The sequence below is a fragment of the Bombus huntii genome, unplaced genomic scaffold (assembly GCF_024542735.1).
Source record: "Bombus huntii isolate Logan2020A unplaced genomic scaffold, iyBomHunt1.1 ctg00000074.1, whole genome shotgun sequence".
In the NCBI taxonomy this organism is placed as follows: Eukaryota; Metazoa; Arthropoda; class Insecta; order Hymenoptera; family Apidae; genus Bombus; species Bombus huntii.
Window position 1 is genome coordinate 67,278 of NW_026099332.1, and position 24,108 is coordinate 91,385.

The 24,108-nt window shown below is 33.8% G+C and overlaps 1 protein-coding gene across 2 annotated transcripts; it reads right to left on the bottom strand.

Moving 5' to 3' along the window:
• Positions 1 to 15,499: 15,499 nt before the first annotated feature.
• On the bottom strand, positions 15,500 to 20,491 carry LOC126876424 (venom serine protease Bi-VSP-like). Of its 2 annotated transcripts, XR_007694188.1 has the most exons (8): positions 20,049 to 20,491; positions 18,434 to 18,631; positions 18,170 to 18,265; positions 17,944 to 18,098; positions 17,274 to 17,615; positions 16,119 to 16,863; positions 15,811 to 15,906; positions 15,500 to 15,734 (listed from the first exon to the last, which is right to left on the bottom strand). XR_007694188.1 is itself a non-coding variant. In XM_050639281.1 (5 exons), exons 1-5 carry the CDS (start codon positions 20,149 to 20,151, stop codon positions 17,460 to 17,462), a joined length of 708 nt encoding a protein of 235 aa, XP_050495238.1. In that variant the 5' UTR covers positions 20,152 to 20,491; the 3' UTR covers positions 16,930 to 17,459. The 2 variants fall into 2 exon arrangements, 1 of the variants encoding a protein (XP_050495238.1); XM_050639281.1 differs by lacking the exons at positions 15,500 to 15,734; positions 15,811 to 15,906; positions 16,119 to 16,863 and having other exon boundaries at positions 16,930 to 17,615.
• Positions 20,492 to 24,108: the final 3,617 nt, after the last annotated feature.

A 24,108-nucleotide genomic window follows, 5' to 3' on the forward strand; every position in this document is an offset into this window, starting at 1 on the left:
AGATGTCAATCAAACGTTAACGATCTCTTGACATAGCAAAGGACGGGTTTTCCATTATAACAAAATCAAATTGAACAATTTCTTAATTTTTATCGTAAATTGGCGCCTTCGACGATTTAATACGGTATCCATTTTTATCATTTTAATAGTTTCTACAAACTAAGACTAAATTCACACCTCCTTGATACTAGTTTTCGACTATCAATTAGTTTGAACAAAAAGGGAAAAGAGCCTAACGGCAGTCGATGACGTTACTGTGAAATATGTTATGGTATTTAAATAATCAGCCAGATAAAATTCATATTAATCATTATATTATATTATCGATATTCGTTCATTTACTCGTGCTAATTACAAAATAAAATGTTCTCTTTTCTTGAATAACACCTACATCACCGTCTGCGATATTTAAATTTCTTATTTAATGCTTATTTAAAAGTCAGGTACCTTTTTAATTCCTCTCAAGGTAAACGAGTAAATTTACTCGTTATAGTTGTAACATAAAATGGCTATTTTCTTCAATACCACTTGCATCGCTGTACGTGATACAAATATTAATTATGTATCGAATAATATGTACCAATTGGCAGTAATCGCGGTTAGGTATTTCTTCGTTTGATCTATCAAGAGATCTATTAGGCTATTAGCGAAACACTTATTGATTCCTCAAAGATGTATCTTAACTTAAATCTTAAAGATTAACTAAATGATTATATTTGATTAGTATTCGACAGTGTCTATCATATTCAGCCATCTTCTTTTATAATTGATACTGCTCGGATCAATTATTTTATAATAAATTGCAGATTATGCCACGGTATATTATAAGATATTTGTCTATAGCTCTTTTTTTCTAATTCATTGATTTTATTATTAGTCTCGTTGGTTTTTCCTGTGAGTATCTGCTGTACGTACATTGGAAATACATAATGGATACGTACATTATATATATATTTTAAAATATAAAAATAAAAAATTAACAATACTATTATAAATATTGCTATTATAATTAATTAATAATAATTTAATTAGATAATTAAATTAAAATAATTTATAAATATTTAACGTAATAAAATAAAATTTTTTAATAAAATTGATAAAAATTGAATTATCTTGTATATAAGTATATATTAATATATAATTATTAATTTTAAATATATTAATTTTAAAATCTTTATACATACATTTAATTTTATAAAAAAATTAAAATATAAATATAAATATTTTAACTTTAAATTGAAAAAAATGTATTATATATAATTAATTATTTATATATAAAAATTAATATAAATTATAAATATTTTATTATCTTGAGATATATAATTAAATTATTATTAATAATAGGTAATATTAATTTATAATTACTTATTTATTTATATATATATATACGTCGGGTTTACATTAGAATTAGGGTTAGGGGCGTGAAACGAATCTTCGTTTGGGTTACACGTTGTCGTTATGCAATAGAGAAGACATTGACTAGTGCAAATACGATTACCATAGAACCGGACAAGTAACCGTGGTTATTAGATATTCGAGAGACTAATGACAATGATCCTAGGTTCAATAACGAATCCGCGGACAACGGGACGGTAGTCGTACGCACTCGCAAAAAATCTAAGTCGGATTCTGTGTTAATATTCGCTGACCGTAAGGAGTTAATCCTTTTTTGTCGATGAGACCGCAAGAGAGAGAGAGACTTTCCGACCCGGTGATACCCCAGAGGAAAAATATGAAGGGGTATGTCTAAGGACACGAAATCATCGGATTCGTCGGGGACATCCTACGTTCGGAAAGTAAGGGAAATTGACGTTGCTGCTAATTGGCCAATCTCCATATCGGTAGTTAGAAAAGGATGCTAGCCGCCCTTGAGGGAGGGTTGCTAGTGGGAGACGTCGTTTGTGGAAAAATAGGTCTCTCCTGTCTTCCCGTAACTGGGACAAAGACTGTGTATCTGTTGAAGGATTTTAGGTAACTAGATATTAGTGTTTATGACGGTCCTCGGGCTAGCCGATCGCGTACTGTGGAGACGCGTCGACATCTGGTAAACATCCTGCCCGGAGAATAGGATCTGCGTGTGGCGAGCTACGGGACAGAAACCGTTGGAATGTTTACTGCCATGTGCCGCTACAAATCTTTCTTTTAAGGAGAGCTATAGGATTACTTAATGCCTTTGTTAGATGGAGAGTTCGTCCCGTTGACCCTGTGACACCAATTACCTCTCAGAGAAAAGACATCGACTCCCGACTGTCGGACGCCAACGCCGCGACGCATCTTAGTCCCCATCAGAGATAAGGCCCCAACCCCGACTTTCGGACTCCTTGGAATCCACACCAAACCCCCCAACATCCCCAAGCCAGGGTGTATATAAGCCGAGACTTCACCCAGCCCGGGGAGTTCTCGTTCTAGTTGCTGTTCTTGTACAACACCCCTTTCTCTGTTCAACGTTATTCTACTGTAAGTGCCAAAGTCATAATAAAGTTCGATAAAAGAAAATTAATAGTTGGGCTACGACTCAGCTTTCTTTTCTCTCGCAACCCAAGTACCAACTTTACGTGACATTTTGGCGATCCGTGCCAGGATCCATCAACTTCAAGAAAACGAAATTACGCATTTCGGCATACGTGCATCATTGACGATTGAGGGATCAGCGGACTTCTGCAGATCAGCTCACTTTACGTGAAAACGACTTCTACGAAAAGCGGACTACGGTCATCACCAAAACTGAAACTGGTCACGAAAAGAAGAATATTCAGGTAAAGAACTGGATTCTTTTAAATATTATCGTACTCGTCGCAGTAGCTTCGCTAGTACAGACTCCAACAACAGTACAATAACCACTATGAGCAAAAAATCAGAAGACACATCTTCTGTTAGCCCTATGGCTACTGGTGTGGATCCAAGTATTCGGGCCATACTAGACGCTATGCAGAAGTAGAACGAAATCAAGTTAAGAAAACTGTTAAAGGAGACTATTAAAGCAGCGACTAGTCGGAGTTATCAGGGTAGTTTAGTTTCTAATAATTTGAACAAAAGCTTGGAGAAAACAGACGTTACTGTAGGAAATGAAGAAATGGTTTTGAAAGAATTTTCAAAAGAATTGCAGTCTAATGTAGAAAATTCTTATGAAAAGAAAGTATCAATTGACACCGCTTCACAGGATTATATTTTCATTAAAACAGACTTAATGTTTGATGTCAATAGCTCAACAGAATACCAGAAAGAGTCTGTGAAACGAAGGAAAGAAGATATTGCAGTATTGTATAATGATTTGTCACCATCTTCGTCACAAGATACTCAAAATTTACAAGAATGGTTTGACAAAAAAAGTAAAAGTTTAGGAGAAGCAGAAAAAGATCATAACAAGAAGGATAATATTTCAATGAGAAATATTTTGGACGGCGATACAAATAAAGAAAACCAAATTGAAACGAAGGAATTAGAAGCAGTTAGTAAATCAACTGCTGAAAATGATACAAAATCAATAGACAACGTTGAACAAAATATATCATTAGAATCCATACAAAAAGCAAGAGATAATGCTTACAATAATGAACATTTGCTTATAGAAGAAGACCAAATGATGACAGCGAAAAATGCGTGTGACACTACAGAATCAAAAACTTCAGCAGATCTTATGTCGAGAAATTTAGATGCTAATACACAAGAGAAGTCTTTAGAGAATAAAGATGACAAGAATCCATCTCCATCTATGTTAGATAGTAGTAAACGGAGCAGTCGTTATAATGTCGCTGCAAAGCCTGCTACTTCGCCAAAATTTGAAGAAATTGTTTATAATCAAACCAGACAATCAAACACAAATAAAATTTTGCGAAGCGCTTTAAAGACGAAATTAATCGAAGACAAGTGTGAAATAATTAATAAACAAAAGGCATCGGAAAATGTAGAAAATAAATTTGCCAAAGAAGAAAAAAGAGGTGTTAAACAAAAATCAATTTCAGATAGTGAAAACGAAACAACTGATACTCGTCAACGAAGGGAAGTTCTTTTAACGAACACAGCTAGTGATAGCGATAGGTATAAATCTGTAGAAAATGATAATGCAGTAACGGGTGTAATAGCAACTGATGAAGCGAAACATAGAGGCAGACCTAGGAGATCGGATAAAGTCGAAGTTAAAAAAGATGAAGATACAAGGAAGATCCTACAAAATGAGAAGGGTGGATTAGAAGAACAAAGAAAACTCGAAGAAGATACAAAAGAAGAAACTACAGAGACAGAAGTCAATTCAAAAGGTATATTCAATAATAAGTGCGATTTACTTGATACCGAAAGAGCTATTGAAATTAATGATACGGTTCAAGATATTAAATTTACTGAAGGTAGAAGCCGCACTCGAAATGATATGGAAGATGTAGTAGAAGATTCACAAGAATTATCTAATAAAAGTAAGTTATCAGAAATAAGGATTGCACTTAACAAAATTGAATATACAAAAACTATTTTACGGAATAAAAAGAATTCATTAGAAAGAGAAAGAGGAGTAAGGGAAAAGAAGAAAATGTACAGACAGAAATTATTTCAAAAAATATATCAGATGATAAATGTGATTTGCTTTAGAAAAAAAAAAAAAAATATTATCCACAAACTACATTAGGAATTTATCTATTTTAGTGAGGAGAAAGAGAAAGGATAGAGGAGTTGATCAATAGACTGTGGCTTTTGAAGCGTTTATGAAAAACTTACAATTTTAATAAGATATTCAATGTAAAGTCTTTGTTATAATATTCAAATAAATAGATGAAAAAAAAACTGAATTTGCATAATTACTCATGGCTTATTGATCAATCATGCGACTCGTTCAGAGGTAACTCGAGTTGTAAAGGCGACAATTTATTAAAAATGGTATATCTGACGTACGATGCATTTGCTCATGTTAAACTATTTAAATAAGTATAAAAATCACGCGAAAAAAAATCTACTGAAAATAATGTTGAACTAGTTAATAATAATAAATCATATAGTGAAACACAAACCTTAAATCAAGATTTTAAGTTCAAAAAAAAAAAAAAAAGAAAAAAAAAGAAGAAAGAAGTTGATAAAATGACAGCAACATGTAGCAGCAGGCGAGAGAAAATAAGCCAAATTTCTAAAAGAAGAAACGATGCTCAAGAACTCGAAATTTCTCGAGTGGATATGCTAAACAACGAATTTAATGAACAGTTGAAAGAACGTGAAACAGCAATAGAAGACTTACATCAAATGTTAAAGCATCAATCGGAAATTCATAAAGTTACCTTAAATGAAGCAAGTTTGAAAATAGGAGAACTCTCTGATAAAATTAAATGTTTTAAAGGAAAAGATAGCCAGATACCGAAAAGTAATGAATTACTCGAAGAAGAACAGAATAAATGGAGAAGTTTAGAAAAAATGATTACAGAAAAACTTGAAGAAGAAAAATCCCGTTAGGAAACAGCTGAAGACGAAGTGAGAAAGCTTTCCAAATATAACGAGCAACTTCTAAAAGATTATCAAGAAATCCATAAAAAAAAAAAAAAAAAAAAAAAGAGAGAGAGAAAGGAAATACGCTGAGGTTGTTCATCATAATCACAGGTAAAGAATTAAACATGTACCTCAACTGAAAGATAAAGTCAATCGACAGGATTTATATGCGAAGAACATAAGAACACAATATATAGAACAGCACAAGATGATCGAAAAATTGAGAGCAAAAGGAAAACGTGTGCATAATAAAGGTAAAGAGAACACATAATGTATCTCCACCAGGGGCGCATGATCCAAAATTAAATAATAAAATAAAAGGTTTTGTTACTGAAAAGTTAGAGAGATTTCATGACAACAAAAGCATTGCCTGTGCAGAGTGCAGTGTATCAATGTGCACTAAAAATGCAAGCAACGTGACGATTACTTTTAGAACACCACAAGCACCACGAAAACACAATCAAGACCAAACAAGATCAAGTTCAAAAGTGAAGTTACGCGAGCTTATTACTGCTAACGACCAAAAATTGAATTACGATCCCGAGCATCAACTCGCTGATTTTCAAGTAGAATGTTCCGACAAAGACAGGACGACACAAGAGTTCGAGAAGCATATAGAGGACATGAAGGAGGAAGTGCAAAAATTAGAATTGCAATTCGACGAGTTACAAAAAAAAAACACACACACGCACGTAAAAAGAGTTCAATCTTTTGGAATACAAATTGAAGAACTAACAATAAAATTAGAAGAAATAACATAAGTCACAAATATGAAGTTGACTTGCTGGAACAAAAAAAAAAGGCCAAACTTAATTCATGTGTTAGTAATTCAATGGAGGAACGTGAAGCTGGAGCTAAAGATGCAAAAGAGATAAAATGTAGTTCTTGAACCACAAGGACAAATAATCTGCCCTTCAATGTGAACTAGACGAACTAAAGGGTGAATATGAAAAAGTGGGTGATTTTGGATATAAATATGAAGAAGAAACTAATAAATTGAAACTGGATTTTAGTAAAGTAAAAGATATGAACGAACAAAATAATTTTCTTAGAAAAGAACTGGAAAACGTCCAAAAACTTTCCAAAGATGTTAATAATCGCTTACTAGAGGCGAACCAAGAATTAAAAGATTCACATAGAAAACACACTCTTATTTGAAAATTGAAAAAAAAGAAAAAAAACATCAGGAAGAATTAGGTGATATAATAAAACTTCATGATGAAGAAAAATATAAACTGATACAGCATTGGTGTTCTGTAGAATGTCAAACTGCCATAAAGGGTTACATTGATGGAAAAGTGCAGTAAATATTTAAATAACAATCCATGACTTCTTAAGTAATTGTAACAATCTTGATGTTTTACTATGGAACAACTACATGAAGTGCACAGTGACATTAATAAAGTAGAATCATCGATAAAAGTAGATGTATCTTCTTCATTAATATCAGAATCAACGACTGATATTATAATGAATGTGCATGATATTCCAGAAAATCAAAAAAAAAAAAAAAATAAGTCACAGGAATGTACAGATAATACAATTCAAGATGGTTTAGTAGTAAATAAATGTGATGTAACAGATTTAAATAAAAACAAAAAAAAATTTTTAAAGTAAGGAAAGTAGTGAGACAGAGAGCATAAAGAACGCTGCGATTAATGAAGTAGAACAAGAAATAATAAATAAGGACCCACAAATTGATGATCAATATAAAAAAAAAAAAAAAAGATGAGAAATTTCAAGAAGAGCAAGCAGAGAATACAACTGAGATTGGAGATCATTCAAGATATGCAGGTGACACATCTTTAGATAAAGAAAGTACGAACGATGTTGAAATATTTAATACAAATGAGGGTGAACAAAACATTGAGAAACACAACGTTTGTACAGTGTTAAATATAGATACAGTTAGTGTTACTAATGCTCAGTGTCAAGCATTAATTAAAACACTTGGTGAAACTTTTGATGATAAAGCCCAAACATTGCATCTCACGGATACAGACACAGATTTGTCTAAACTAGTTGATAGTAGTTCAGAAGTAATGGTACTGACTGTAGAAACTACTATATATTAATGATATGAATGAAAGTACGGAAAAAAATATTGTTTTAACTGTACATGAAAAGGATACTGTTGTAAATTCCAATGAAGAAAAAAAAATGTTTCTGCAGAACAAAAAGGAATGAAGAACGCTGAAATTGTAAATGAAGAATTTAATTCGATAGGTTAAGCACGAGAAAGTGATGGAACAATTATAGAAGTAATTTCAACAGAAATTGTGGCTCAAGAAGTTTCTGAAAATTGTAGCCAGAAATACAATTATGACATATTAAATCATACAAAGACAAGAAACGATTCTATAACTCCTATTACCTCAGGAGTAATTAGTGATCTAGAAACTGCAGATGACATTGATATTAAAGAAAAGAATAACAAGAAACAACAAATGGAAATGGCAAGATTGATCTTTTGATAGTTCACATAAAATTAATGTAGAAAAGAAAATTATTCATAATAAAATTGTCGTACTTATACATGTTGCTAATACAGAAGGAAGGAATAAATCTATAAGTGAAGCAGATAAAGTGCGCATAACTAACAAAAGAAGTGTCATTCAGGATATCTTTGATGATTGGGGCATTGAAAATGCAGAAGATGACAGTCAGTCGGTATCTAAAGCTCCAGATACTGTGGAAATTGAATTGAAAAGTTTACTAAATGACACAAAAACACGAACTATAGAGGAAAGCACAGTTGTACTGGTTGAAGAAGAAATTACATGCATGGAAAAAGAACCAGTTGTAGATGCTGAAAAGGCTTTAGAAGTTGCTAAACAAAACAAAGAAATGCAAGTATCAAAGGAACAACTGGATAACAATCAAACTATAAAGAAACAACAAGATAGTATAAAACCATTACTCAAAGACCACTAACTCATTCTATATCACAGGCTGTTAGAAAGTCTACAAAAGATTCAACACGTGATACTGCGGCATTTCGTCAAACTTAGCAAACTATCCCTATTAATCGTAGTCGAAATTTAACCAGCCAACAACCTTCACAGGTTGAAATAGCAAAAGCATATACCACGACGAAGAAGAACAAGTACAAGTCGAACCAGTCAGAGTCCAATTCCATCGCTCCATACTGAGGAAACACCAAGATTTTGGAGGACCAAAATCAATCTAAAGAGGGGGGTATGTGACATCAATCACATCTCAACCTACATCAGTGATAATACATCGACACCCGACCTTCGGACACTTTTGGACACATCACCACCTTATTATCATAGAATACACCAAGGCTGTGACGCACCTCCGTCCACATCAGAGATAGGATATGGACCCCCGACCTTCGGACACTTTTCTACATCATAACCTACACTTAGCCCCTCAACATCCTAAAACCAAAACGTATATAAACCGAGACTTCACCCAGCTCGGGCAGTTCTTGTTCCTCTTCTAGTTGCTGTACTCATACAACCCCTATTCTCCGGTTCGGTGTTATTTTGTAAGTGTTTATAATAAAATTTTATAAAGGAAAATAAGTAGTTGGGTTACGACTCAGCCTTCTTACTACCACCCAAGTACCAACTTTACGTGACAGGAGCCGCCTCGGACCTAAGACTGATAATATAGGACTTGGGTTAAGTAGTAGAAAGGTAGTCGCGATACACTATGTGGTTTTTAATAGTTCTTACACACGGTGTGTACGCGAACCTTTCCCACCAAACTAGATTAAGAGTGGGGCCGCTCCACTGGGATACGTCGCAAGAGAGGGTAGGAGATCCGACCGGCCTTGGATACAGTGTCCGGCCGTGGGAGGGAGGAATCCGTCTTCAATGTCTCTGCCATGTACATAGCTTTGTTTCCCCCTCCTTCCATTGTGTCTAAGGTATGAGCCTGCTAGGTAAGCCTTACTGATGAGTCCACTAGCAGGCTCTGGACGAAACACACTTTTTTTCTTCTTTTTCTCCGTCTTCCTTCATATATCCGTGATAATTGTAGGCTGCTGGCTGTAGATGTCGCTTGCCGGGGTGTAGTACTGCTGTATTTCCTTCTTATTTAGATGTCGTGGAAGAAACATCGGACTTTGGAAAAGTACGAGGCGCCGGGATTTGAACCCGGGATCCGAACGTTTGTACTCTATGGCGCTAACCACTGCGCTGCCGTCGTCCGACACTAGTTGGTTTCGAGTGGTGGGATTTGCGTTCTCGTGTGCCGCCACGAGAGGAAATCTCAGTGTGGGTGTGCTTTCTGAACAAAGAACGCGGATTCGTTGTTCACACTTTTCGTTAGGAAAGTGAGGGTGCCCATTGATTATAGCCAACGTTAATGAACGAAGATAGGAGGAGGAAGCCTCCTACCAACGTGGCTCGTGGGTGACATTGTTTATTGGAAAAATAACTACCCGCTTTCTCCGTTATTTGTAAGAGTGCGCAATAAACCTAAGTATTGTTCTAAGGACCATCCATAAACCGAAAACACTTACAGGGTTAGAGATTCCTTCAAGCTATTAAGATTACGTCAAAGGATTCAGTTTATAGTATATAGTATGTAGTAGATCAGTATATAGTATAAAGCTTCAGACGGCGCACGGACCATCGTACGCGCCGTAACATAGAGAGTTATAAGAATATACATAAAATATAATTAAACATCGCAAAAGTAACTTAATTAGAAATGACTAGAATGTACGATGTATAATATAATGAATTCAAATTGTCTAAAAAATATTACAAATTTATAGAGATTTTACTATAAAATGCTTTTAACAGAAGCTGATACAGTTATATAGCATTTTCAAGCATTTACGAACATTAATGTACGAATTTGAAATTAGCAATATTGAAGCGCGGTACTCGGAAAGACGAATGTACATGGATAATTGTATGCACTAATCAACGATACGGTTATAATTGCATGCTTGATAGAAAAATATCATCGTAAAATTGATATGATTTCATGGAAACGCGTCTAACTTGGTATCTCGAAAGTATCTTAAGCAAACTAATTAGCGTGCCTGTTATGTTTTTTAAAATGTAAATTAACATGTAACAAAGAAACCTTCATCAATTTGATTCGCTTCAAACTGCGCAAATAAGTAGTATAAATAATATTTGTGATAGATTTGGCATCAATTCCATGTTTCCTTTGATATTTGCCTTTAGAAAGTCCAATTCGTTTCACGATTATACAAATTACTAAAAAAATGTCTATATTAGTAATTTATTTATTTTGCATTAATCGTGACATGTTAGTTGCATTATGTTATATGTAAACTACCACAGAGGAAAAATGATAATCTTTCAGTTATTAGTTTTCTGATTTTAATGTCATTTTATGAGTACTTTAACACGAGGTACTTGTAAATGAAAACAACCAATTAGGTCTAAAAACATAAGCCTGTTACCAAGACTCTTATTAAATTGAACAAGCTTTTCAAAAATCGAACGTGTATATTAACGCGAACTTATTATTTGACTGATTTGACTGATTTGACTGACATCCGAAATTGGTGAGATCATATGAAATTTTGCTTTTCGCGGTTCGGTGTATAAGAACGCGTCACCGATTGCTCAACTTTCGATATAAAAAGCGGATCAAGTCTACCGGATTATCCTACAGACACGCATTAATTCGTAAGAGTTAGTCATCATCTGGATAATAATTATCTGAAGAAACTTTCAACGTGAAAATATAAAATTTTCATTGATTACATATTGCGTTCGCCATAATTGAAAAAATGGTAAACCTTCGATCTCATCTTTCTAATACACATTTTCTTTACCTCGTGATAAATAAATTCTTGGAAATTTAGGAAAATTTTCAGTGATCATTTTAAGGAATTTGACAAATTTCCAATAAGACTATGTAACACCGTTAGGTAAAAGTGATTCAAATGTAGTAGCGATTTTAAACGAGAAATCTATAAAGGTGTCATTAGAAATTCTAAGACTGTCTCTGCATCTTTATCTTAGGTATTACGCCAATAGTTTTCATTACCGTGATGTAATATTTATCATGCTTATTTTGTACGTAAAACGAATCGTTGGAATATTCCCGAAGCTAACGAAGCATTTCCCAAAAGTTAAACCGAAGAAATTAACGCGAATAGTTAAGTGAAATTTTTCCATTAACTTGCTGACCAACCGGCAAATAAAAAATCATAAAAATTGTTTCAATGTGTTGAGGTCACGCATAACTTCTTTTTTCATTGACGATTACCAAACAGGTAAAATTTCGAAATTGTACGAAGGCCACGTGACCAGATCGTATTGGAATTTGAAGTGCATGGAAAAAGACAACTCGAAGTACAAACCTTGAGCTGTACTACTCGAAGTACAAACGTGAACTAATGGATGCAGAAAAGCAATTAACGCCAAACATCCGAACAGCATCTTGGAGCCCGTCATTGTTCTGAAATAAAAGAAGTGACGAATTAAAAAGACGCAGGACTAATAATAATAAAGGAAACTTAGTTCGTATTATAAATTGAATTTACATCAGAAAAGAAGCACGATCAAGCGAAACAGATCGTAGAAATGACAAATATCATCGATATACGTTTCAGTGTAATTTCACTTTTGAAAATTATTTAGTTTAATACGATCGTATTCATCGCTCCGAAACTTTCATTGTGCTGCAATTTGTGCTGCGTCTTTTTAATTTCTCTATCTTTCTGTGTTTTCGGAAAAATTACTTGAAAGATTAAGAATTGCTTGCCTTATTTTATTTTCGATTAGTTAGGATTTGATTATTCCAGGTAAGGTTTATTATTTATAACAGGTTTTATCACTTGTTTATTATTTAGGAGTTTGTTATTTTAGGATTAGTACCTTTTAGGATTTCTTATCCTTCGAGTTTCTGTTTCAGATATCTAGGTCTATTTCAAGATGTTTTATTACATTAGGATTATTTATTCGATTAAGATAATTTAAGAGTTTCACAATGTACAAAGAAATAATCGCGTGAAATTTAGATTTATGCTTTAAACGTATTAAACACGCGGTAATTTCAATGTCTATAGCCTCGAACGTGTTCTGATTAGTTGTGTCATTGTCTGTGACATTGAAATCACAAAAATCCATTGCAAGTGTGCTGTCATGCAATGTGGATGTAATTGGGTTTTTTGGATATTTCCTGTATCATCTGATTTGTACAGTACTATTTTAACGCAAGGACAGGAAAGTTATTATATATTTCCCGTCCATTATTTGAATCGTTGTGAAGTGTAACGAATTATATTCGATTCGAGGAGATGTTAATGAATTACCCATTTCATATGTAATTACATGGAAATAAAAATCATTGCAAAAATAATTGATCTAATGACAACGGAATTTCCAATATTTTTTTGTTTCGTCACGTCTTTTTCATAATATATCTTTTATAGGTACGTGATTTATTAATCGTTCGAATGGAAATAATTATTCGTATAATATTCAAATGATTCTAGCCATAAAATAAATTAAAACGATACCTGTAATGCAATCTGCGTATGACGTCAACCTCGATCTATGCTTATACAAGAAATTTTATCAATCAATGACTAGATATACAATAATCAAATATTATAAAATTTCCTGAAAACCTTTAGGTGTTAATATTAAGGTGTTAATATCTTTAATATTTGCAAGTTATTGTTTAGCGCTAAGTAGTTAGAATGTAACAAGTGGTGTACCAGAATTGAGATAATTAAGCCACACGAACAATCTTATTTAGATCTTTTTAATTTTTTAATTCTCTTTTGCCCTAATACTTCGTAAAATTAATCTTCATTAGCTACTACACTTCATAGAATAACAAGAGATAATTTTTCTTATATAACGTTTCATTCATAAAATCTATCATTAAAGTATATCTTCATAAAAATATCATTCCATACTAACGGTATATTTGGCGTCATACGAGATAACAGTTACCAGTGATGACATATGTAACTTTATAAAGATATCTCGTTTTATTATATATTAAAAGAATGTACTCATTGCTGCTATATTTCAGATGAAAAAAAGGTGGCAATGATTTTACAGTAAAATCGTTCGTTTACAACTGATTCATTTACATTTCATGATAATATTGTGCATTCTGAATATGCTATGATTTGGTTTAAAATAATAAATAGTCCATTCTTGCATACTATTGCTCCAGCTTTACTTGTATTTTCGATATTGGTATAAATAGAAAGACAATTAATGTCGTTCGAGTCTATTTTCGGATCATTTATATTACGTTTAATCCATATAGTTATCATATGAGACATAGTATCGTAAAATTTGGAAGAATAAAACGTTCGTACAGGAAGTACATTTTATAAGAACTCCAACAAATCTGCGTGTGCACCTAAAATACAAACTGATAGTGATAGTGATTGTTCATAAGTTTATATACATTATCTAATGTCAATCGAAGGTATCAATTCTTTTTCTCCATAAGAGTACTTTTTCATTTATATGTGTTCAAAAATACATGTGTTCAACCGTGAAGCATATGTCACCTACAACGAAAAAGAGTTTTCCTATACTTAATATTTCCTTTATATACCTATGAAAGTCTATTCTTCGCGTAGTATGAAATTATGAATAAATCTGGAATATTGTTCAATCTGAAAAGAAAAATAACTTATTGACATCATTCATTGATACGAGATTCAGAATGTTTGTTTTGTCTTGCAGAAAAAGAAGGCAGCCCTCCCTTTCTTTTAATGTGAAATAGAAAGCGAAAATTTGAAAACAGATTTTTTGGAAATTTACTTGCAAATATCGTTTTCAATATCGTGATTTTCTTCCCAATGGTACTGTACTTTCAAATTTTCCAGTATCCCTCTAAAAACAAAAAGTCGAACCTCGTTATTATTAACGTAGGCATTACAAGGAAGAGAAGTATTAGAAAACAGCTCCTTTTTATTATGGATTTCTTTATAATCATGTAAATAAGAAATTCCGGAAATTTTTTCCTCAAGAATTTAATTCTTGTGTTTTGATTGATAATTATTACACTGCATACTAACTTTTCGCATACTGTTCGCGTCTAACAGTTTCCTAATAATAACTACTTCAAAATTACATATGTTCTTGCACGAATTCAAAAGTACGTATGATACAATTACAATTGATTCTAAAATAATAATTATTTAAAGATATTAAGATACTAATTAAACGTTTCACTGTATTTCAAAATCTGGAACAACAAATTTTTATTTATAAAAAATGAAACTGTCTTTATATATTCTTTGTCATGATGCTACTTCTTATATAATATTTTTTACATATTATCCATCCACCGCATGATATCTCCTGAAAAATCAAAATATTAATGTTATATTATTACAATGCTTCTTAAATTTCAATTTTTGACAAATTTGAAATCCAATATATTTTGCACAATTATTATTTATCAAAAAATTCCAAGTTAGTAACTTTCTTTTCAAATGGCAAATAACATATACTTTGACTTACCTGTAAGTTTTTGTTCCTAATCATCATTTCCTCTTATAGAACATCATTATTGTTCTTATAATTACTACCAGTGTCATAGATATTGTAGTGGCTACAACTGAATTAATAGAAAATGATAAATAACTGTGTATAACACTAACACATAATTGTGTATAACAATGACACATAACTTTTACTTACATATCTGTCGATAAGGGATTACTTACTGTGATATCCTGTTGATGTTTCTTAAGGCACTTGATTAGGTGCGATACGGTATCATTCCTTATGGTATACTGTAGATAAGTATTTTAGAAAATAACAAGAATAAATCTAAATTATTCAGAGGTTCCAGTTTCGGCTTAGACATAAATACAGGACCATTTGCAAAGAAGAAAGGGTGCGTTTCTACAGCCTCGTTATAGTAACCATGAATACCAATCTCTGAATTACTGGTTACTAAACATAAATATCCTATAAAATTTAATATATTTCTTTAATTTTTAATACATACATGAGTTAGTAGTTCTAAATTATGAATCATCCTACCTGTGATATTACGCTTTTCCTTATAATATCATCACTCGAGTGAACAACATTAAGATCATGTAAACCATGTCATCCTATCTTACTGTGAAGATACTTAGTTATGTTATCTAACATTATAAAAATATCATCAAATTCAAGTCCTTTTATTCACATCACATGGCCACGACGATCTGGTTCTTCGTTATATAATGTTCTAAAATTTGTCGTATATATAGGATGTACAAACCGTGATATCAAGGTATCAGTTCTTCCTTCCCAAGGGACAGTTTCATTAAAATTCTGATAGAATTAAAAATTAATTATTAATATTCTAACAATCATATATGTTAAATACGTTATAGTCAACGATATATACCTGAGCGAATGTAGGGGTGATTCCTTGATAATTATAAATGTCATCAGCCCACATCATTGTGCCACTTCTTTGTACTCCAGCCTCTAGATTAACAGCCTAAACAAACATACGAAATTTTATAGAAGCTGTACAAAATATAGTATATATGCGCAATATTGAAGCGTTCAAGGGGATATAAAGGTAATGTACATCACATACACGTGTACTCTCATGCAACAAAATACAATTAGATTTAATAGTGTAAGCTCTTTTATTCATCATAATAGATTGGAAATTTAAGTGTCTTACGAGGGTGAGTAAAAAGTTACCCGCTCTGTCGGTGTAGAATTTATTTTAAGCAATTGTCAAAAAAGACATACATCATTTTTTGACATAATCACTCGATTTCTGTATACACTTTGTCCATTTGCCGAAGGACCTTTATATTTTCTCATTAAAAAATGTTTTGGGCTGAGCTGCGAACCACGAATGCATCGTCGTCTTCACCTTTTCATCAGCTTTTTCGGCATCCATCTCGCACAAACTTTTTAAAATCCAAATCTGTCGTGCACTATTGCATAAGCAGAGCCGTGGCTGATTTGCAAATGATTTGCCACATTATCCAGTGTCACTCGTCTATTCCATAGAGCATAAGTTCATGAGCACGTTCAATGTTGTCATCGTGGATGTGGACGGGCGTCCAGCTGTTTTTTCATAACACTCGTGCGATCTTCTTTGAACTTTTGTGCCCATTCAAACACACTTCGTGACAAAACACTTTCTCCATAATGTGCATTAAATCTTTGATAAATATAGGCATCAAACATAACCTCCGACCACAAGAAACGAATCACAGCATCCTGCACTGTTTTCCTGCAAATCACCATTGCAAAGCGCCATTACTCGCGCAACGGTCACAAACGAATTGACGTAACACAAAGAAACCTGCGCAGCAGCACTGAACAGATATTGACGTCATACGAAGAGTGCAGATGGATCAATACGGTCGACAGAAGTTTTAACTATCTGGAGTGCGGATAAATTTTTACTGAGAGTCGTATAGGAATCTATAATCTGTAAGTACACCTTTGGCTGAATGGAAATTTCTCTTACATATAGTCAAAAATGCTGAAACTGTGTATTGAATTGGAAAGTGATAAAAAATAAGTGAAGTTTCGAGGTTGCATGTGATTGCATGAGTACACAGGACGTTTTTAGCGAATAAAAAATAATTTTGAAAGGCACGAGACTTATCTTGTATTTTATGCACTCTCTGTGTCCGAATTTCCAGAAGCTCTCTATCTTATGAAGTGTTTTAGATTAGCCGGAAAATTTTGTACGTACGTACAAGAAGTATACGATCTAAGTGGAATATTCCATTATTCTCTTGATACAACAGAAACGAAATTTACAGAACTTCTCAGAAAGTTGGTTTATTATTACCAAATTTATAGAATTAATATACGTTTATCATCTTTACATACCTAAGTCGTGGAGGTTTATCGTGCGTAAAAAATTAGTGTCGTTTCAAAGTTACATTTCGTACATTTTAAGCCTATAATTTGTAACGTACAAAACAATGTAAATTTGAGCTGTTTCTTATCTCCACAATAAGAAAATCCAACTTTACGTTTTTTACACAATGATATTTATGGAACAGTAATATCATATTATTGCATCGCTTGGAGAATGAAGTCAAGGTACGATGTGACCCTAGTGTAAACGCTGGGATACCCAGCTGTGCCGCACTTATAAGCATAAGACACAATACCTATTAAATACGAGGTTAATTCATGTTGTATCAGCAGTGGTCCGCCGCGGTCAGCCTGAAAGGATCGTTAAATTTTTAATCAAAGATACTGAAATATATCGATCGAATTGTATTGAAATTATACTTATATACAGTAATAATCTTCTATTGATTTGTGTATTGAAATACTCCAATTTATAACGTACATGTTATATGTATTTTGAGCAAAACTAAGATTAGAAGGAAATTAGATTAAATACCATAACGAGGTGTGAGAAGTGGGCAAAACTATTAAATTGTGTTTATCTATTATTTTTAATGTTTAAGACGTCGATTTGATGTTAATTCGAATCGACGTGTCTTCAGATACCGTATAGTTTGTAGTAACTCTGTAACTTAATTACCGTACAAGAATCCTCTCCACCCTGAGCATGTTCGGCGCATATTATACCATCAGTGATATCAGGTGCATTAGGAAATTTGGAATAAGCTATTTTGCATTCGGCGTTCTTAATCACTGGCATTTGTACTTCCATTAATGCATTACGTCGTGGTCGTCCTACGAAGAAAATAAGAAAGATATTTAAGACTGGAACTATTTAATTTTATTATAAAATTGATATCACTTACTATATCTTAATGCTCCCGATCCAGCAACAAGGGGGTTATAGCCGACGAAGTTGCTCTTTCGTAGGGGCTCTTTCGTACAAATGGGATATACGTACCCTGAAAAATAAAAAAATAAATGAAAATGCAGGAAACGAATGACCAAAAGTATGAGAAAGAATTATACACGCTTTATGACACAATATATGTGTACAGTAAGAAATTTCAGGATATGATACTTCAGTAATACTCAATAGCATATATATATATATATATTTGAGGACTTACTCGAAAATGGCACCTCCTCCACCAATCTAAGAATGACAATATTATGATTGTGTATGTTTTCTATTCCATCCATATGTGCACAATGTGCTGCGGTCAAAACATGCCTAGCCGATATCAGGGAACCTCCGCACTTCCATAGTGGTTTGTCTGGGTTTCGGGGATTACGAAAACCTAATGCAACGATCCATGGCCAAGCGCCTAAAATGCAATAGTCATAGTTGTGAATATACATAATTTTTTCTCACATAACGGGTAACAACGATTATTACCTATTCGATATTCGATCATACAGCAGACGATAAGTACATACGTACAAATACTCTGAAATAGAGATTTGATAAAGACAGAAATTAAATTTTTATTCCAGTGGAATACAAATTATTAAATAATTCTATATAATTTCTATTTGAACTATACTGAACTATAAAGTTCAAACGTGTAATTTCTGCCCTAACAGTTTTTGATCTCTATCCATATTATTACTCCTATATCAATTTTTTATTTCAAGCAAAAAGATACTCTTCCTAACATGAAGTAAAAGAAAGAAATAATTCAAGTTAATAAGTAAAGTTACTACCGATAAAATCATAGCATTATTATTTAGTCTAATTGAAATGTACATTGATGTGCTGTTTAATGCCTTTAAAGTTCATTCTTTGCAGTAAATGGCTTATTATTAATCGGAAAGAAAGACATAAAACGTACCAAGTTCAGCTGGTTTACCATCGACCACCCTGGTATGAGAGACGTTGCTAAAACCACAGTATGGTGGTCGCAAAGCCTTATACTTATACACAGTTTTTATTAAAATTTCTCTCTTCTCTTTGTTTGGATCGTTCGGACAGCAAACGATCGTAACATTGCCCTGGTATCTGCACACTGATCGTCTATAAAAATCGGTGGCTGTACGGTACTGTATCTGCCATATTTCTTGCAGAGGTTTACATTTTCTGTAGTCAAGGCACCTGCCTTCTTGATTGTCCGGTGTGGTACATTCTGGATCAAACAATTTTAAAACATTTATACAGTTCAAAGATGCGTAAGAAAGCGACACCGATTACTCAACTTTCGAAGTAAAAAGCCGATCCAGTCCACCGGATTGCCCTACAGACACGTATTAATCCGTAAGAGTTAGTCATCATGTTGATAATAATTATCTAAAGAAACTTTTCACGTGAAAATATAAAATTTTAATTGATTAGATATTGTGTTAGCCATACTTAAGAAAGAAAATGAAAATGAATGAAATGAAAGAAAAGGACTACCTTCAACCTCATTTTTTAAATAAACACTTTGTCAGTTTTTCGGTAAATAAATTCTTAGGAATTCAGGACAGTTTTTAGTGAATCATTTTGTTTCGACCGTTCGCGGAGAGACGCGATCGCGAGATAGCACGTCAACGAGAGTTGTAAGTTCCCGTTACGATTAAATAATCGACGCCACGAACTGATCGATCCCCTTATTTCGATTATGATAATAAGGGTAGTTCAATGAAATTCCACAGAATTAACACAAATAAATTAATGTTTATTTCAACAACTTATTAACTAGAAAGATATAAATGGAACAAAAAAAATGTAACTGCGTTTTGGTTGATAAGTAATGCGCGACATACCACCTGTGTTGACGGTTCGACTTCTCGAAAAGTTCTGAACGCCTTTCGATTTTTTTCGTTTTTTCTGGAAGGCGACCCCCACTACGTTCGGATCACGCCACATTCTTTTACGCGAGGTAAAATAACGACCACGAGTCGACGTTTCTGGAAGTCGCCCTGCTTAATGAATCATGCGCTTGCCACTACAATGTTTGTTTGCCGGGCAGACGCGACGGTCCGTCTGCGACATTATAGTGCCGCGATCGATAGTTAAGAATATGACCTATGGTAAGCCGCATGGCGTAACATTCTCCCCCCGTTGAGAGGGTACCGATCAAACTAGCGAGGTGTGGTTGAAGTTCCCATCTTATTTCGTCTCGGTGGCTAGTTGTTCGGGTTTCTCGAGATCGGGTTGAATTGGCAGTGGGACAAGCCTTTTGACGCCCCGATCCAAAATGCTTTTTGCCGTCTGAACTGTAGCTGTCCGGATGACACTGTCACGACCGGCATACTTCAAATCCGACGGACTGACGATAGAGATAAAGCACTCGGCGACAATGTATATCGCTGAAGTGCCTAATGAACCATCAACATCCCAACGGTCCTTCCACCGAAGGTTCTAGAAGAAAGAGCACGTGGCAACGGTCGCGGACGCCTAGCAAATGCATGGACGGTGGGGATGTTGAGGGATGACAAAAGAAAGTAATCGGATCCGATCGAAAGTAAAATCATAAGAGTCAGTCTTAAAAAGTCACGCCCAGAGTTCGGAAGTAGATTGTAAAGTGTATTGATGTTAGAAAAAAAATAAAGTTTTCTTTTTTTTATTTTTTACCTCAAATTCCTTTTTTATTTTGTTATTTTACGTGACAACACCATCGGCGCCTGGATGAACTCGGCCCAGAGGCCAATGCATGGAGGGAACGTTGTCCTCTCTGAGGATGACGATTGTGCCCTTTTGGATGCTGTGTCCACCCTTGCTCCATTTATTGCGGTTGGTTAGCTCGTTCAAATACTCCTTATGCCAGCGGTTCCAAAAATGTTGTTTAAGCTGTTGGATATGCTGCCATTTGGAGAGTCGGTTCGATGGAATGTCTCTGAAATCTCGATCACGTAAGCACATTAATGAATCGCCAATGAGGAAATGTCCGGGAGTGAGGGCTAGGAGATCATTTGGATCGGTGGAGATAGGAGTTAGCGGGCGGGAATTGAGGACTGCTTCTATTTCTATGATAAGAGTATTACGGTGTTAAGCTCATATGTTTCTGTTTCTCCACTCGCGCTGCGCCATAATATCCTTTGATATTTCCGATCCTCTGGTCGTACGAGGAATTGCCGATACATTTTCTCGATCTCGCCAGTGAGTACGTACTGATGAGCGCGGAATCTAATTAATATACAAAATAAATTGTGAATTGATTCGAGAATATAGGATTTCCCCATTTTCATGATTATCGTGATTTTTGTATAAATATATTTTTTAAGATACTAATAATTAGGTACTTATAAATTAGTATTATCAATTATTTTGCATTTATAATTCCGCCTCTAGTATAAGTGTTAATTGAAAACTAACTTTATGTTTCAAAAAGTACTAGCAAAGTCGTTGAGTAACAAGCCACTGATGCTAACACAAATAGCATTGTCGTAATTAAATATTTCTAAATATTCATTTTTCATTTTGAACCTGTAGAAACAATTTATTATATATACTATTAGCTAAGTAATTGCATATTTAATTAAGTCGAAATATAAAACTTAGTTATTTTAATAATTTAAAAAATAAAAAACTGACAAACATTTCAATTTAATTTATGGTTGGAACAAAAGACATTTCATTAATTGAAATATTGCAACGCAGAGTACTTTCCAAAATACGCCGAGAGTATTCCTGATGGTGAAACGAGCGTTGCTTCATCGAACGCAGCTAAAGAAAACAACATCTATGTAGTTGGTGGTACGATGCCTGAAATAGAGGGCGATAAATTGTACAATACCTGTACTATTTGGGGTCCCGATGGAACTTTGATAGCAAAACACCGAAAGGTAAGTAATATATTCCTTTATGGCTTTGAATTTGAAAATATTGGGGCGAAGAAAGTGACTCTATCTAGGAATAATTTAGGAATATACATATGTACATACGTATACTATAACCAATTCTATAATTTACGGTTTATAAAATACGTTATGATACGGGAAACGCCCATTTTTGTTGTAATGTGTTTGTGTTGTATAAATTTTTCAAATACTTAAAATATTATTATACTTATTTTTTCTCCTTTTTAAACATTATTAAATGATAAGATTTTTTAATAAAAGAAAGTGATAAAAACGCTGTCAGTTATTAAATAAAAAATAATTAAAGTTTAGGAGTTGGTAACTTTGATATTAAATTACAAAAGTTGCAGCAATAGAATTAGCGACTACATTTTTATGTTATTAGGTACATCTATTCGACATCGACATTCCTAATAAGATTACTTTTCGAGAGAGTGATTCACTCAGTCCTGGTAACTCCCTAACGACGTTCGATGTGAAGGGCTGCAAAATAGGTATTGGCATTTGCTATGATATTAGATTCGAGGAAATGGCACGCATTTATCGGAACAAAGGTACAGTAACTTAATCGATCAATACTTAACTAGCAAAAAATTAAATATCTTTCTTAAATATATTCTATATAAAATTAATATAATCTGTAACTCTGTATAAACAGAAGCTTAATTTAAAAAAACCAGTATATTTGCTGAAAATGAAACAAATAAAAGAATTAAAAGCACAATAAGAGGACTGTCCTCGCATATTCAGAAATGATGGAATGTGAACCGTGCAACTACGAAGTTAATTGGTATTCGGTAGCTTCATATTTCCTGCTTCTCTGGGTTAGGTTGCCAAATGCTGATATATCCAGCGGCATTCAATATGACCACTGGACCACTGCACTGGTCATTACTTCAGCGTTTCAGAGCGAATGATAATCAATTATACGTTGCCTGCATATCACCGGCTCGTGTTCCTTAAGCAAGTTACGTCGCATGGGGACATACACAGTTGACCAATCCCTGGGGAAAGATTCTTTACGATTTGGAAACTCAAGAGAATATGGCAGTCACCGATATCAAAAAAAAAAAAAAAAAAAAAAAAAAAAAAAACTGGCGAACCGTGTGTTACCACAACGAGACACGCGATGCTATTTGTCGCTTTAAATTGTGCCGCAACTCGTTTTTGAGATCTTTGCCAGGGGCGCGTTAAAACATGCTGAAAATATATTTCTGGCTTTTCTGGGGTTTAACTGAAATATGACAAATAACGTTGTAAAACATATGTACTTATGACTTACAGAGTAATTGAGTGTACAAAATATATAGTATACAAAATAGCCAGCGATTTAGGGCTTTAAAAGATCAAAAGGAAAGAAAAGGAAAGAAAAGAAGAAAGATAATATATTGTGGCAGTCTAAGTCGATCTAAGAAAATAGATAAAGGGAGGGAGGGGCAAAGCTAGTTAATCTGGAAAGAATCCAAGCGTCAATTTCAAGCATTTACAGAGAATCAAGCGGGCTGGTTAAAGTCGTGAGTTGAGCAATTATCCCGCGTTAGGTTCAATCAGGTTAGTCCCACGCGAAATTGATCCAACCATGCGAAAACGAGTGTATTCTGATTTCTGTCGCAGATACTTCTGGCTAGTGCAGTACCTACACGGTGGTTGTTGAAATAGCCGCTTCTCATCTATTTTCCCTAGCGCGGACATTATCCTTTGATCCCTTACGACTAACGAAGTTTTCTAAGATGTACGGCAGTTTGAGATTCTACTTGAAAATGATCATGATTGCGGTCTGTGTGTCGTCTGCTCTTCTTTTTGTCCTTCCGTTAAAGACTGGTAAGTTGATACTGATTAATTATGCGATCGAAACCCTATATAATGGCTACAAAAATGCCGCTAATATAATATTCCTTCTTTCTTGTATCTGTCTGCCTCTCAGGTCGTTTTACTAATTACAATAAGTAATTTCGACTTCTTTGCGCTCTCTTTTAACGCATTCGAGACCGAAAGAAATTCATATCAGTCATATATATATATA

Bases quoted from the DNA above. Each gene is read 5' to 3' on its own strand.
- LOC126876424 (XM_050639281.1), bottom strand. From the start codon at position 20,151: ATGTGGCGTGATCCGAACGTAGTGGGGGTCGCCTTCCAGAAAAAACGA. The intron at 18,099-18,169 runs GTAAGTGATATC...TTTTCTTCGTAG, and splicing joins ATCGGGAGCATTAAGATATA to GACGACCACGACGTAATGCA. The intron at 17,616-17,943 runs GTAATTAAGTTA...CGATCCTTTCAG, and splicing joins GTGGAGAGGATTCTTGTACG to GCTGACCGCGGCGGACCACT.